This window comes from Sesamum indicum, linkage group LG6, assembly GCF_026168435.1.
Source record: "Sesamum indicum cultivar Baizhima isolate 11 linkage group LG6, ASM2616843v1, whole genome shotgun sequence".
In the NCBI taxonomy this organism is placed as follows: Eukaryota; Viridiplantae; Streptophyta; class Magnoliopsida; order Lamiales; family Pedaliaceae; genus Sesamum; species Sesamum indicum.
The window spans coordinates 25,024,461-25,040,092 of NC_142662.1; the positions used below are offsets into that span (position 1 = coordinate 25,024,461).

The following is a 15,632-nucleotide window of genomic DNA, read 5'->3' on the forward strand; positions in this document are numbered from 1 at the left end:
ATAACGGACAATATATATATATATATATATCAATCCAAATATAATAAGATGGATTAATTCCTCTTATGTTTCATTTAAATTTAGAAATAGAACCGCGAGAAAGAAATGAAAATTAAAACAAAAATTCGATATTAATTGCCAACCAAATGTGTTTCTATACTAGGAATAACAATGGGTTCGAGTTAAATTCCAAACCTAACATATTATCGAGCCTTGAAATGAATCTCAAATTTAATTTTTGAATTTGAATTTGATCTGATTAAAATGTCTTTTAAATTTATTTATCGTGTAATATTATATATGCTATATAAAAAAATAAAGTAGTAAATATGTTCGAAATTCTTAATATTTTTAGAAACTAAAACATGCACTTATAATTTAGTGAACTGTTAACTATTTATTAATAGTATAATTTTTCTCATGTTCAAAAAATACAGTGATGTTATTTATTAAAATTACAAAAAAATACTTATAAAATTAAAAAACGGGTCTATTATGTCTTACTAGTCCAATCCACAAAAGACTTAGGGATTACACCGTCCTCTCTTATTAGTTTGGTATAATTACGCACAAATATTTTATAATTTAAAAAATTATATCCAAAATTCTAAATGTATTTTCGTCCAATAAATAAATCCCTCCGTTGATAAAAATATTAGCAAACAAAATGGATGAAAATCTATATTTAATCCGACTGATTACTATCTTATTGCAGCAGATAAATTTTTTATGACCAACACCCTTATACATCTTCAAATGTTAATGCATGTGAAGAGATACATCTTCACCTTTACATAGATAGTTTGATCAGAAAAGATTTGTTTGACCTGCAACAAGTCAATAATAAATCATCAGGTAAATATGAATTTCCATTCAACTTTTTGACGGATATCGGCACATTCCATAAATTTTGACCAACAAAAGAATCTACTTATTGAACGGACACATACGTCTGGAATACTAGATATAATTTCTTAAATCACAAAAGATTTACATGTTATTATACAAACCTTATCGAAGTTTTCCAAAAACCTATTCAAGTATGAACCGGGTCTTGAGTCCATAAACCCATTTCAAACCGAACCGTCCAATTACACTACCTATCCCAGTGACAAAACAGAAGAGCATACAAAACTAGGAAACTATTTATCCATTGGTCCAAATAATATTAAAACTAAGCAAAATTACGTTTTTGATCCATAACTTAGGTTGTTAGCACTTTTGGTCCTCCAACTTACTCTATTTACACATTTACTCCTTTTTCTTGACGACTTTGGTGTTGAACATCTCACATCTGGTACTTTTTTGACAAATTTAATCCTATGTTGACAATTTTGTCCTTTTTCACACTGTAATAGATCGCATTAATTCTCATAAATCAACACAAAGACATGGAAGAATTCTGCATTATAACACCACAGAATCAGTGTGTTCACCGAGATACGCTCACTCGTACAAGAAGCAAATACAAATCGATGCAGAAACCGATGACGTATTTTTATTAACTCGACAAGATATACATGGATATATGTAAATGTATATAAACGAGGAGAAAGGTTGCATATCTCGTAGTAGTCTGAAATAATCGGTGTAGAAGTGGCGCAATATCAACTGATAATAGCACTCAAAAGTCTAGCTCTCTGATTTCACAGCTCCAGCCTCTGAAAGCAACGATTCAAGTTTCCCTTGTTGATGTAGCTTCACAGTATCTGTACCAAAAACATAAGAATCATGAGGGTAATGTTCGTTTTTCAAAGAAGACGGGCTAGAATGTTTTGCCACAATAGAACTCTTGAGGACGAGGATAATGTTCTTAAAAGCAGTACCTGAACAACCACCAATATGCTTGCTGCCTGTCGTGAAAATCCAATATTAGCTGAAGTCCGATTTTAATTAATATACTATAAAATGAGTATTATGTAATAGTGCAACTATAAATAAGAAACTGATTATGAACCAGCAATATGGTATTCCTACATCCTACATAAGCGTCGTTAGTTTGACCTGATATGAAACTTTAGGTGAGAGTTCAACTAGCTTTGGTCGTAAATGTACACATAAAACTATGCTGTTGTAATAGTTAGTGGTGTCCCATCATTGTTTTAAATGACAAATTATTTTTAGGAAATGGAGTATATTCTGGAACATCCCGTAAAGGAACAAGAGCAATGCAGCATCCGGGACAGAGTGTTTGAGTGAGTATTCCTCTATCGAAAAACTTGATATTCCTATTTTTATCAAAATTAATCTTCCATTAATCAGTGTCACGAATGATGTGTAGAGAGATGTTGGTCCAGCCTGCACTTCCTTTTGTGAACATGTCTACTAGCCGGTGTCAAGCATAAAAGCACAAGCAGCTTTATGTTGCAAATCCAACACGAACATCTGAAGCTTTATTGTAGATACATAAATGAAATAGAACCACAAAGCATGTTCTTTACCTATGAAAACATTGGGAACGGTACGTTGTCCAGTGAGCGACTCCAAAGTCTTCTGCAGTTCTGATCCTTGAGAACCTGAAAACGAGAGAGGTTTCATGTAAAAGATACTAAATTAAATTCACCATTCTTTTCCACAACATTACTCTCTTTCAAGCATCTCGTTATTTTTAACTCTAACACTGACCATATCGAACGCAGGATCAATTCAGTGATGCTTTAATGTTCCACTTTGTATAAACAAAGCAATCCTCCAAAACAGACGTTGTCAGCTAAATTGATAAGTACAAATTGTCTTTTAAGCTTCGGATTACAACTAACTTGTAATCTTCCTCACGTGCAAAAGAACACCAAAGAGGTCATAGAATCGATCGATATATCAAACATCTCGGATAATACTATTTGCTAACTAAATATTGCATCCCTTTCCCAATAGGAAATATCTTAGAATCTAGACGGCAACAATTGTTCATTGATAACTCAAGTTTTCAACTATTCTCAAGAACCATCACCAACATTCTTTCTTTGGCAAGCAATAAGGACATCAAAAAGCCAACACACGATTAGCGCAGTTGTTTTCTCTTGATGAATGTTCTACAATCATATAATTTCCGACCACCAATATACACATATTCTTCTCCCAATCAACAAATATGTCAGGTTGCACAACCAAACCTATGACCAAGAAAGCAAAACACGGATTAAAACATACCTAATTGGTCCAATTCAACAACATGCGGGTTCACACCAAGTCTCTTGAACAAGGATTTCACCTCCGAGGAGTACCTAAAACCAACAGAAATTCAAGAAACCCACAACACAACCACACAATCCAATCATCAAACACCCAACAATCATTCAACAAAACAGAGCAAATAAACTGTCCATAGAACACTCACGAACACCATGTTTTGGAGTAAACCACAACCGGGTTTTCACCAATAGTCTTCTTAACATCCTCTTCCAATCCGGACCCGGATGAATCCGAGCACATGGCCCGAATCCTTACCAGACCCACATTCCTTCTTCCAGTGTAATAAACCGAAAAACGTTTGGGCGCGAAAGAAACAGAGGAAATTTGTGTGCGGAGAAGAGAAGAAGAATGAGGGGGGAGAGAAACGGATTCAAAGCTCCTAATCGTTAAGCGAGACGTGGCCGCCATGGATGCCATTACCAAGAAACGGTGCTGAATTTCGAAGCCCTTTTTCCGCTTGCCTTCTCGGGGGTTTTCTTTTCCGGCCAGTTCAATTATTGAAGTGTAGTGTGGGGTTTAAACTTTAACGTTAGTCTGGCGTGTAAGAATTAAGAAAGTTAGCGAAATTTGGTGGGAGTACTTATCAAGAAAAAAATAAACAGAACCAATGATTAATTAAAATTAATTGTGGCAGATTTTAACTTTTATTCTACTCTCATAAAATTTAGTATAATTACACATAAAATTCTTATAATTTAAGACATTATATCTAGCATACTTAAAGTTTGTTCTGTCTAACAAATAAGTCTCCCTATTTTCTGATATTAACAAAAAATTCTATATCCCTCAATTGACTTATTACTGATTTATCGCAAATCAGATAAATTTTTTTATGATCAAGTTACTCTCATACTTCTTTATGTGTTAATACATATTAAAGATATATCTTAACAATTATAAAGGTAATTTAATCAATTTTTTTTTTAATTTGTAATGAGTACAAAGGCAAGAATTTAGTTTAAGTAAGATTAGAGCTGCGTGTTTAAATTGTTCCCATTGACAACAATGGCAAGTCTCTCAGCCCAAACTCCTCGGCCCATAATATGCAGTTATAGGCTCAAAATCTATTCTGGACTACATATATTCTACCATGGGCTACATCAGCCCTTCACAAGTAAGAAAATTGGCCCTTTACTTTTCCAAAATGGACCCAATAATATTTGTTACAATTACAGGTGTCCCAAAACTCATTCTTAGTCAAGCCCAAAAGACGTGTCGAATCTATTTAAATATAAACCATAATATAATTATGAGAAATAGTTTCTATCTGTTTCATATGTTAGTGGGACTATGGTGATATGTTTATCATATGTGGGTACTAAAGAACTGAGATCATCATAATTAAATAGATTGATTGATATTGATATAAGGAAGTGTTCTATATCGATTCCTGATGTAGAGATTGTGCGATTTATATAAGTTTTAAGGCATCATTTTCCTAACGAGGCGCTTTAATATAATAAAACCGTACAACTCCTTCTTATAGAACTGAAGTCAAAGCGAACAATAACCCATTAGAGAATTGGTTGTGGGTAAAACGTCCTCTCTTGGAGAGACGCATTAGGACAAAACTGCACAATGGGACACTGAAGGATTTGTAAGCCACATTGAAAATGTTTTTTATCATCCCTTTTATTTTTTGCCATTAAAAGAAAGAAAAAGACAAAAGTGAAGAGAAAATTTTGAACTTTTTCCTATGTTAATATCTTGAATTTTGGCTAGTTTTAAAAAAAATCAGACAATCAATTATACAGGAGCAAACATGTCAGAAACATATTGAAAAATGGCATTTAAGGTGCTGCTTTCCCCATCTGGGGTGGAGATCTGATGATCAGTCTCAACTCTCCAGGTCAATTCATGCATCTTCCCCACCTTGCAATTTTGATTCCTCTAATGGCATCAGATCATTATACCTGAAAATGCCTTAATTCTTGCAGAAAACCACCTGCCAATAATGCAATGACAGTGTTATAATTGGATTAAAATTTTAACCTGCTTTTTGAATTCTTTCTAACATGTATGTATAGCTGACTGAGATAAGAATCAAACACCTGTGAGTGAGAAAGGACATGGAGCATCTCCAGCTCATGTGTTGCATAGGTTGTCTAGTTCATGGAAACCAAGAACTTGGATTTGGATGTTACCCAATCTATTGTTGCTTTCATATGATTAGATTAGATGTATGTGTATAAGACATCAACGTCTCATTTCTGACAAGCCCAGCTTCTGTGTTTTTCCAACATCTCAACTCATTACATTGATCAAGTATTTGTTATTGCTTCACATGATTCATGTAATTAGGTCAAAGTGCAATTATATAATGAGTTTCCAAGAAAAGAAATATTTTGTAACGGTGTTTGATGATAATAATGGGTTTAGTTCTTGAGACACTGTTGTAAAATATGTGTTAGAACAACCAAAAAGTCAAGCACAAGACACGTACATTTGGAAATGTTGTTTATCATGTCTACGGCCGATGAGTTTCTCAATTACACTAGACGATTGTTAGGAAATCGTTTTGACATATTGTGAATGTGTCTGAAAGAAGGAACTTGTTTTGATCATGAACATATGTAGAAAAGCAATGTTGTGATAGGTGGATTGCATACTAGTTACTACAACCTAAAACAAGCCCACTATTCTAGAAAGGGTCATCCAACATCCAACATCCAACTCTACGTAATTATTGTGTGTCAAATGAAAATTTTTTATTCAAATTAAATTTGGTCGAATCAAATCAATCACAAGTTAAGTATGATATACTTGATATGTGATTCGTCACTTTTTTGAAATTATACACCAATTACACCGAAGTGTATTGTACTTACCATATAATTGGCTCAAATCAATTAAACTTGATCTGGACTATTATTTCCCAGGACGGAGACAGACACAAACTGCAGACTGGACCCAAGAATTCCCAGGAGGAACAAACCTAAGAAGTGCAAGTCCATGTGGTGTTCTGCAAACATGGGCTGGGGATGTCCGAAGGAGCAGCAGACACCAGAGCCAAAGTAGAGAAAGGACAGAGAATTGAAGGCAAATGTGAAGTCAGAGGGGTTTTGGGTCATTCTTGATTCATGGCATGGGAGAACCATGTGGGTTGTTTTTCACTTAGGTTGTGTCTTGAGAAGATTGAGGAGTAAATGATGTCTGTGGCTGTGCACTTGTTTGAGTGCAGTGGATAGAATTTTGTATGTTAACATGTTTGAGTTTTTGCTATTCAGTCACGTTGCTGTCTGAGCTCTGAAAGTGATGGTGAGTGTGTACTATCATCTCATATTGAATGAAAACCACAGATCTGATTAACGTGTAAGATTTTCAATTAAAATGAAGATAATTCATGTAAGAATATCCGATTGAGATGAAAAAGTACAGGGTAGAACTCAAAATGGATGCAAAATTTAGAGTAATTAGAACCCTTAATGGTGATGGAACGTAATCTTTTTCATCGACTAGATACATGCAAATGATTGATTCGGTGATGGACCACTAAAATGGAAAATTTGGTAATTACGTTCCGATTTTGTTCTCATGGTAATTACGCTTCTATGACAACAACATTATTAATTATTAGTTGTTATATCTTTTTTGCAGTATGGTCCTTTTTTGTTTAGAGGAAAGTTGTAAGCAAGTGATGTTAAGGCTCTTTTGGTCATTAAAAATTGAAAATGAAAACACAAACAAATAGGTGCAAAACTAGCCGCTTATCTATATTTATTAGATACATCTTACCCAATAGAGATCAAAAAGAAACAGACAAATAACACAAAGGTGTCGTGGTGTAGTTGGTTATCACGTCAGTCTAACACACTGAAGGTCTCCGGTTCGAGTCCGGGCGACGCCATTTTTTGAAAGATTTCTCCTTCCTGTTCTCTCTGTATTCTCTTGTTTTTTTTTTTGGAAATAATTTTGTAAATAAAGAGAGATCCCACGTATTGAAATTTGAAATTCGAAAAAATGGGATTCTGTTTTCAAATGCATACAAAATCCAGCTAGTTCCATATGGGCCATTTCAGTTTCAAATTTCAACACTGTTTTTGAGTGCTTTTGAACTGTATCTGAAGAGCAACAGCGCTTTACGGAGAATATTAGGCTGACTGTAATTTTTACTCATCGTCATGCTTTACAGAGAAGAGTTAACTGTAAATTCCCACCATGCCTAGAGAATTATGAATCTTATCCATGTGCTTCTCAGCACAGAATGCTTCATATTAAATTCATTTCAGATAGTCAAACTCAAAAAATAATAATAACGTGAATCAAGATTTTTCCACACAACAGATGAAATCTGTTGTTACAAATCACATTGAAGAGTAATGTAAAAATCACTTCACAACTTGCATGTTTGAAGAGTAAATGAGTTTACTTTTCAAGTTTTTTGTCCGACTGCTAAGGTTGACGTCTTATGTTACTGCAAGCATGAGATCATGAATTCGAATCTCGTCTGGGTAAAATAGGTCTAGGTTTATGTAAATTTGTTATTTTATCGTCATTTGTAAACTGAAGAGTATATTCTTTTATAATGAAAAGTAAATGATTTTCGCTGTCATTAGGGGACGCGTTATCTTGATCAAAGTAGAACTTAGAATGAAAATGATGTGAAAGAACAAGCACTAATTGCACAGCCCATTCAGATGATGTTAGATGTGCAAGTTGGTGATAAAATGCTGGACCATCTTTCCTTTCTGGAAAAGTGTGGTTCTTGGATGGGGAATGAAAATAATGAAGGAGGAATAGTAATGTTTCCCTAAACATGGTTACAACTTTTTTATGTGAATGACCAGTATTTGAAGGGAATTTTCCAGTTGAAAACAACTGCACTGTAGAGACATTCCTCCTGTTCGATGAGTCGATCTTATCAGGGAATAGCCGGTGATAGTCGCTTGATGGTAAACAAACAGTCGTTTTCGATAGAAAAGGGATAAGTCAAATAGCTGTCTAATGCAGTAGAAGATTACAAGATCAGGAATGGAGAAAAAGGGACTTTTTTTCATTGCAAATTGATCAGTCACAATTGTACATCTCTTTCTACAACAGTCAGTAGTAAAAATGGAGAGGAAAAAAGCCTCATCATCCTCAGTATGGAAAATGCCCAACAATTCAAAATTTGGGCTTTTTATGGAGAGGGCTGGTCTCTATGCTATCTGCTTTTCTTTGTATGATTTTTACGTTGTTCTGTATAATTTGTGTATAAGGTTTTGACAAAATTTACAAGGAAAGAATAGAAGCTGTGCAAGAACTTTGAGGCCCCCCTTTTTGTGATCAGAAGGTCGAAATGCATCTTCTGTGAGTGGGGACTTTCTGCTTTTTCTGCTTCAAATCATCCTTCCAAACTTTGGCAATATCTTGTGATATTTTCATGGCATCAGCAGATGCACCAGACAGCCCTCTCCTTGTGAATCCAACGGCGTAGAGTCCAGCCTTTCCTTTCCACCCGTTTGGGAACGGAGCGTTGGGGAAGCCATTCTTGGAGAAGAATTCAGTTTCCTGTACATAACCAATCAAGAACACATCAGTCTTGTATTCAAGTAAGAACATCAAGAACAGCTTCTGTTCCTTTTAACTAGTGATCTACATTTTTATAAGAATTGGAACCATCGTCTCACCTGCAGCCAGTAAGGTACATTGCTGCGGTATCCAGTTGCCAACACGACTGAATCGATTTCAAGCTTTTCGCCGTTAACAAGCTCCACCATACCACAAGAAAACCTCCTGATTCCGGGCACCACTTGAATTTCCCTGGATCTGATCTTTTCAAGTGCACCAATGTCTAGAACAGGGGTTTTTCCTTGAGTGTTCTTCAGCTCCAATGGGCCGGTCGACGGCCTCTTCAGCCCGTATTTCTGAATGTTTCCAAGAATCATCCATGCCAACACCAGCATAATCTTGTCCACAAGCCACAATGGTAGCCATTTTAGCATGAACATCGCCAACTCAAATGTTGACTTCCCAAATATCTCTCTTGGCAATACATGAACCTGAAATAGCAAAGGGCAATCCCATTAGCACCTAAACTCTTTGGTTACTAAAAACTCTTTAAATCAAATTCTGTAATTTATACAAATACTTACCGAGCTTCGAACAACCATAGCAGGCTTAGCCTCATGGTTGCAAAGATCAAGAGAGACTTCCATGCCTGAATTCCCACACCCCACAACAAGAACTTTCTTTCCCTTGTAATTCTCACCAGACTTGTAATCACAAGCATGGATCACTTCTCCACCAAACTCCTTCAACCCGTCAATTTCCGGGACCACACGCTCCGCATTTTCGCCGGTCGCCACCACAAGCCACTGGCAGATGTACTCAACTTCAGAACCGTCGGGAGAAACAGTCTTCACCCTCCACAAACGGCACACTTGGTCGTACTTAGCCGACTGCACGCACTCGTTGAACTGCGGGTTGATGTCGAAGTGCCTGGCGTACGACTCCAGGTACTCGATGAATTGCCTCTTGGTGGGATACTCAGGGTAGTGATCAGGGAACGGGAATTTGGGCAGCTGGCAAAACTGTTTAGGCAGATGAAGCTTCAAGCGATCATAAGTCCGCTTTTGCCACAGAGACGCAATGCAATCCGCTCTCTCAAGAACCACGAATGGCACGCCCTGTTCCCTCAGTCCTGCTGCCACCGCCAGTCCCGACGGCCCAGCTCCGACAATGACAGGCCCATTCACCCAAACACATCTGCGGGAAAACATATCAGTATCTGCAAAACTAAACATTCTTGCTGTCGAAAATGTAGGTTCAGAAGGGTACGATTCTTGGTTTTGTTTACAGGAATTTGCAAATTTCAGTGCAAGAAAGAAGATGTTGTAAGAGAGAGAGAGAGAGAGTTGTTGAAGTTTGTTCGGAATGAGGGAGATGGTGGATTGGAGGGGCTTTAAATAGAGGAAGTACCGATGACTCATGAAAGGCGCATGTGACGGCTGGTGGGAATTAATGACTTCTTCAATGGCCCCATCCCCAAATCATAACACAAAGTCTCCCTCTATTATTTTAATTATGCAATTCATTAAAGAATCATAGTGGGGTTAATTTTATTTTTTTAAGATTACTTTTTTTCCTTTTGTGGGTATTCCAAATTATGATTTTATTTAATACTCTGAATTACGAAACTCACCAGAAAAATGATTCTTATATTTATTCTGTTTTCCTATTGTTCATTTCTGTTGCTTTTTTGAATAATAACTTCAACAAAGATACCAAAAACTGCAACTTGATTTGAGATAACACCATATGTTTGTGTCAATCATCGCCCATTATTACAAAACGGGTGATAAGCACTGTCGTCTTGCTTCTTAATCAGTTCTTTAATGTCTTTTTCTGAAACGTTATGTAATGAAATGGAGACCAAACTGTGTATATTTTAATAATATATCGATTCAATCAATACATAATTACGACTAACAATAATAACATATTCCATAAGATAAATACTAACACATTCGATATATGATCTCAAATTTGTCGCCGGAACTTCAGTCTTATATTTGGTGGGTGTGTATTTTTTTATAAATAGTGAAGGTGAAATGTCATCATCATCTGATTCTGATGGGCCCATCAATATCCAATAGGAAACTGGGGAAAAATCTCATAAGGCATAATGTAATGCTAACCTGGCAGTAGCAAAAGCTGAGTAGGATGAGTGACCGGGTGACCACGTGGAGTGGAAGCCCCAAATTGAGCGTGGCGAGTAACGTCACCCACTCCTTGTTGGACCCCCACATCCGGATTGTGAAGTGCGGCCCACAAAGCCCATCCCTGCCAACTCATGGTTCACATTACGTGGGTGCCCCTGCGGGCCCCACCTATTTTTGTCCAAATATTAATTAATTTGATTACTACTTTGGATAAAAATCTCCCAATCACCCCTTCCTAACTACCAAAATTATATTTTCTAAAATTATGTAGAAAATAATAGGTTCAATTTTTAATTTTATTTATGCTTAGGTATGCTGTGCTTAAAATTATTATTTAAAGAATGAAATTCCAATCAATAGTGATAATTGTGGAAGCACAATTTAAAACTATTAAATAATAAAATCCCTAAATGTCAATGTAAGAAATATAATACTTCGGTCAATTATTATGTAAAAAAGAAAAAAGAATGTGCCCAATACAAATTAAGAATGATTCTACCACTGCCATTAATTGACATTGTTTCTGCAAGCATGATCATAACATTATTCGATTCAAATTTTAAAATATTGACATAAATAACTGAATTGGCTCGATAAATCTATGGTAGACTAGCTAGTGATCATACACTTGCCACAAAATGCATAGCTAGAAAGCTCTAATTGCACTTTATCCAACATTAAGTATTGTGTAATAATTTAAAACTTGACACATGTCCTCTTGGTAAGAAAGTAAAGCCTTAGCAAAGTTGTAGCTATTATCATGCTGTAATGATGATTAGGGTGTACTTTGCTAGGGGTTTAGGATCTTACTTGTGTGTTAATTATAGGTTCGATTAATCTAATTAATCAGTACGTATAGGTATATATATAGGGTTTGAGAAATTAAATAAATTAAAAGGATTAAAGGATGGTGCGCACCCACCCACTTGGAGTGTGAATCCATGTGAATGAAACCTTGGTTTTCATGGAATTCTCTCTTCTTTTTATGAGAAAAGATTGTGAGCTATGAGCTTGCCATTTGTAATGCTATATTTGTTTTTGTTTCCCTATAAAAATAAAATAATTTTATATTTTTTTATAACAATATTCCATGAGGAAGAATGTGAAAGATTTATTTTTTTTTGAATTTGTAAATACATATCGCTTATGAATTTATTTCCTTGGATAAATAGTAGAGACCTCGACACGTCTTTATTATCGATCATCATGAAATATTATTAGATTGATTCAGTATCTTAATTATAATATAATAAATCAATAATATCATGATAATTATTTATATAGGTAAGCGTCTTATATTGGTTATATACGATAAATTTCAGTGGCTTATAAGTCCCAAGGCCTTATATTCCTAGCGAGGTGTTTTTTTAAGATAAAACGATAAATAAGTTCATACAAAATTAGAATGAATAATATCTCATACAACGGAAAGCTGATCATGTCGCAATTCGACGTGAATTATAATTAGAGAGAGAGAGAGGGAGAGGGAGAGGGGTTTTTTGAAATTAGAAATTGATGATACTGGGCATGCATGATTTGATAGGAATGTGAGTTGTATTTCTTTAGACTTGGTTTTTATTTATATTTTGCTTTTGGGTGCAGTGTGCTCCACAGCCAGGTTGTGAATATGAGCTCTTCTTTCTGGACCTTCCTAGCTAGGGTTTTCACCCCATACTTTCTCTACCTGCCCCCCCCATGTGTGTGTGCTGTGTGTGTTTGATTAAAGTATGAAAAGGGTTTGTGAAGTGTGTAATGAGGTGCAATCACGCGTGACTCATAAAGTTTATTGGGAAGGAATTCGATGATTTTTTGGAGATTAGTGGGACGTAGGTATAAAAGAGTGTAGTTCGTGGAAGCTTATAGCTTTTGGGGGATTAATCTTTAAGCTTGGTAGCGTAGAAGAAAGTTCGTGATTGATACTGCAGCGGTGGAGATTATGGCTTTTTTTAGGAATGTTTGGGAGGAAAATTCGACGTGGGACTGCTTCACTTCCCATTTAATTTATTAGTACAAAATAAATTAAATCAAAGACAAACCATTTACGTGGATCCGAAATTCTTTTCAAATTAATTATTATAAAATTATTTCTTGTTTGTGAATTGTTGATATTTATTTGGAGATATCTGTGTATATATAACAAACTTAATTAATTTATATTTGGTGTAGTAATAAAGTTAATTTTGAAAGAATGAAGTAATTATGTATATAGTAATGAGGAAGAAATTAATGAAGTAATTATTGGGGTTTGAAGGAAGACGAAAGTTGGTAGCAAAGAGGTTGTTGGAATGTTTTGGACACAGTTACTTACACTAATACTCTCACCCTCATTTTTAAATCCCTTTATGCACCTTCCAATCATACTTTGCCACGTACTCCCAATGACTATAATCAATCACTTTTAAAGATTTTTTCCCACCAAAAATCATGGTCTTCTGACGTGGCCTCTCCGTCCTCCACTGGTCAACTACAGGGAATATTTCCTCTAAACAATATTAATTAAAATCATTGTAATAATTTTGCAGAATATACAATATGGTATTAAATTATGGGGTTAGGTTCAATATTATGATTGCAAGAGGGACCTTTCAGATTTTACTTATATATTTATTTTCAAACTTCTGTTTACCTCTCTCTCTCTCTCTCTCTCTCTCACACACACACACACACACATATGTATATATATATTACATTAATAAATCATTTTTCAACCCATTTTCCATTTATTTCATATGTATAAGTTTATTTTCTTTTTTATTTGTGTAATTAATCTATCTTTAGACATATATAAGTAGGGTATTTTTTTATTGCATAAATTTTGTCTCCATATAATATTATTGGTTTTTTTTAATCAGATACGATATTCTCGATTTTTGAACTTAAATTTTTTTGACTCGACATAGAATTTTAAATTAAAGTTTAAAAGTGACAACTTAATGTACATATGGTCACATTTTTCCCTAAAAAATAGTGGTCAATGGTTAGTAATTTTAAACAATTACTTTAATATAAAAAATTTCATCTAAAAAAACTGAGTCATGATTCAAATTAACAAGCACACATATTATATATATTGATGTGGTCTTCTCATCTGAAGAGTTCGTTCTTGAAAAAGCAATTTGCTGCAAGAAGATATATATGTTTTGAGGGTTTATAAGCCGCTCAAATTCACTGTTTGCAATCAATATGGGACGTGTGACGGCACATCACATTTGCAATAAGGAATGGGTTGTGATTAGATAGTAATGATAGTTTAAGAGCGATAATTAAGGCACATGGCAGTAAGAAAGAAATGAAAAAAATAGAGTGAAAAAATCTTTGGAAATCTAACCTGTTACATTCGAAATATAGGAAGATTTTGGTAGATCCGTAGTATTTAAAGGTTCTCTCTTTCGTTATCTACACTGACTCATCACTAAATCTTGGAATATCATATAAAAATTTCCCCCAATTATGAGAGAATATTATTTAATTAATTGGCACTTTCCATAAGTTTGCCAAGATTTTATGTAGTGGAGCAAACCCCTAATATTCCTCCATATCATCAATTTCTATTTCTTTTTGTTCTTTTCTGCACCACTTTATATTTCATTTAATTGCTGTAAAACAACTCAACTCCCTCACCAAGATTTTATTCACCTACAATTATGCATTTTTAAAAAAAAAAAAAAAGCTTCAATCATTCTTGAAAATTTGATCAAATCCCATGTGGCCCTTTAATTTCTCACCTCTTTTTAATTATAACACTAATTCAATATTATTCAAGATTTTCTTGGATTCATATACATATATATCTAAAAAGTTTTTATGAAAATTAGGGATCTAACGATGTATAAATCCTGAAACTTTCTTGTAATTTAACGGACGTATTGAAGGACAATTCATGAAGTTTCGACTTATAAATCAGACAATGCTTCACGTAAAGTGTTAGATTAGATGGACAAGTGCTCAACACATAATCTAACATTGTTTCTAGGAGCGAGCCCGTGTGCTCTTCCCTCGTCTGAAAAACTTATGACTGTGAGTTTGTATATAAACCCTAAAATTTCTATGTTCTTAATAAAATGTCTTTTTTAGAATAAATTTTTAAAATTTAAGCTAGACCCAAAAATACATTACTTAAAATGCATTCAATTAAAATAAAAGAATACACACCACACTTATCTATATATATATTGTTGATGAGAATTGAGGATCCCAAATTCTTGTTAAGCCCACATGGCAAAGGAACATGGACTAATACATTTTTTTTTTTTTTGTATAAATAATAAATCAAACTTTTAGTAGTCTCAATAATAGAGTGCTTAATTAATGATGTTGGGGAATTAACCCTACTTTAATGAATGTCATACAGTAATTAGGTGTAGATTAACTAACATGGTTGGGAATGTGGATGACCTCATTATCCTTAGGTTAAATTACATCAGCACTTTTGAGATTTAACATAATTATAAGTACAACAAACCCTGTTAGATAAAAAATTACATTTACCCTTCTTGAGGTTTGTTCCCCCTTACATTTAACTTCACCGGTAGGGTTTCGGTGAATTTATCACATGTTATTTCCAAAAAATCCTTAGTAAAAAGTTTGACTATGATTTGACTAATTTTTCAAATATTATAGTCTCACATACTTTGTACTTAAATGTAATTTTAGTTTTTTGCTAAATTAGCCGTTTTTGTTCATTAAATATTGCGGGAATTATCTTATATATTAGGGTGAATTACATCCACACCCCCTGAAATTTAATATATTTATACATTTTATCTAACAAGAATATATTTATAATTATACTAAACT

General features: G+C 34.4%; 2 protein-coding genes and 1 non-coding gene across 3 annotated transcripts; 1 reads left to right on the top strand and 2 right to left on the bottom strand.

Annotated features, from left to right (window-relative positions):
- Window positions 1-1,392: 1,392 nt before the first annotated feature.
- Window positions 1,393-3,743, bottom strand: LOC105163482 (monothiol glutaredoxin-S10). Its single transcript, XM_011081839.3, has 5 exons — window positions 3,338-3,743; window positions 3,151-3,224; window positions 2,442-2,516; window positions 1,827-1,853; window positions 1,393-1,709 (listed from the first exon to the last, which is right to left on the bottom strand). Exons 1-5 carry the CDS (start codon window positions 3,607-3,609, stop codon window positions 1,633-1,635), a joined length of 525 nt encoding a protein of 174 aa, XP_011080141.1. The 5' UTR covers window positions 3,610-3,743; the 3' UTR covers window positions 1,393-1,632.
- Window positions 3,744-6,965: 3,222 nt separating this feature from the next.
- On the top strand, window positions 6,966-7,039 carry TRNAV-AAC (transfer RNA valine (anticodon AAC)). The gene has a single exon. It is a non-coding gene; the product is annotated as a tRNA-Val (tRNA).
- A 1,125-nt stretch (window positions 7,040-8,164) lies between these two features.
- On the bottom strand, window positions 8,165-10,084 carry LOC105163480 (putative indole-3-pyruvate monooxygenase YUCCA8). Its single transcript, XM_011081838.3, has 3 exons — window positions 9,267-10,084; window positions 8,802-9,173; window positions 8,165-8,682 (listed from the first exon to the last, which is right to left on the bottom strand). Exons 1-3 carry the CDS (start codon window positions 9,915-9,917, stop codon window positions 8,458-8,460), a joined length of 1,248 nt encoding a protein of 415 aa, XP_011080140.2. The 5' UTR covers window positions 9,918-10,084; the 3' UTR covers window positions 8,165-8,457.
- Between the last annotated feature and the right edge of the window lie 5,548 nt (window positions 10,085-15,632).

Bases quoted from the DNA above. Each gene is read 5' to 3' on its own strand.
- LOC105163482 (XM_011081839.3), bottom strand. From the start codon at position 3,609: ATGGCATCCATGGCGGCCACGTCTCGCTTAACGATTAGGAGCTTTGAA. The intron at 3,225-3,337 runs GTGAGTGTTCTA...TGTTGGTTTTAG, and splicing joins TACTCCAAAACATGGTGTTC to GTACTCCTCGGAGGTGAAAT. The intron at 2,517-3,150 runs GTATGTTTTAAT...TCTCGTTTTCAG, and splicing joins TGTTGAATTGGACCAATTAG to GTTCTCAAGGATCAGAACTG.
- LOC105163480 (XM_011081838.3), bottom strand. From the start codon at position 9,917: ATGTTTAGTTTTGCAGATACTGATATGTTTTCCCGCAGATGTGTTTGG. The intron at 9,174-9,266 runs GTAAGTATTTGT...TTGCTATTTCAG, and splicing joins CTATGGTTGTTCGAAGCTCG to GTTCATGTATTGCCAAGAGA. The intron at 8,683-8,801 runs GTGAGACGATGG...GGTTATGTACAG, and splicing joins ATGTACCTTACTGGCTGCAG to GAAACTGAATTCTTCTCCAA.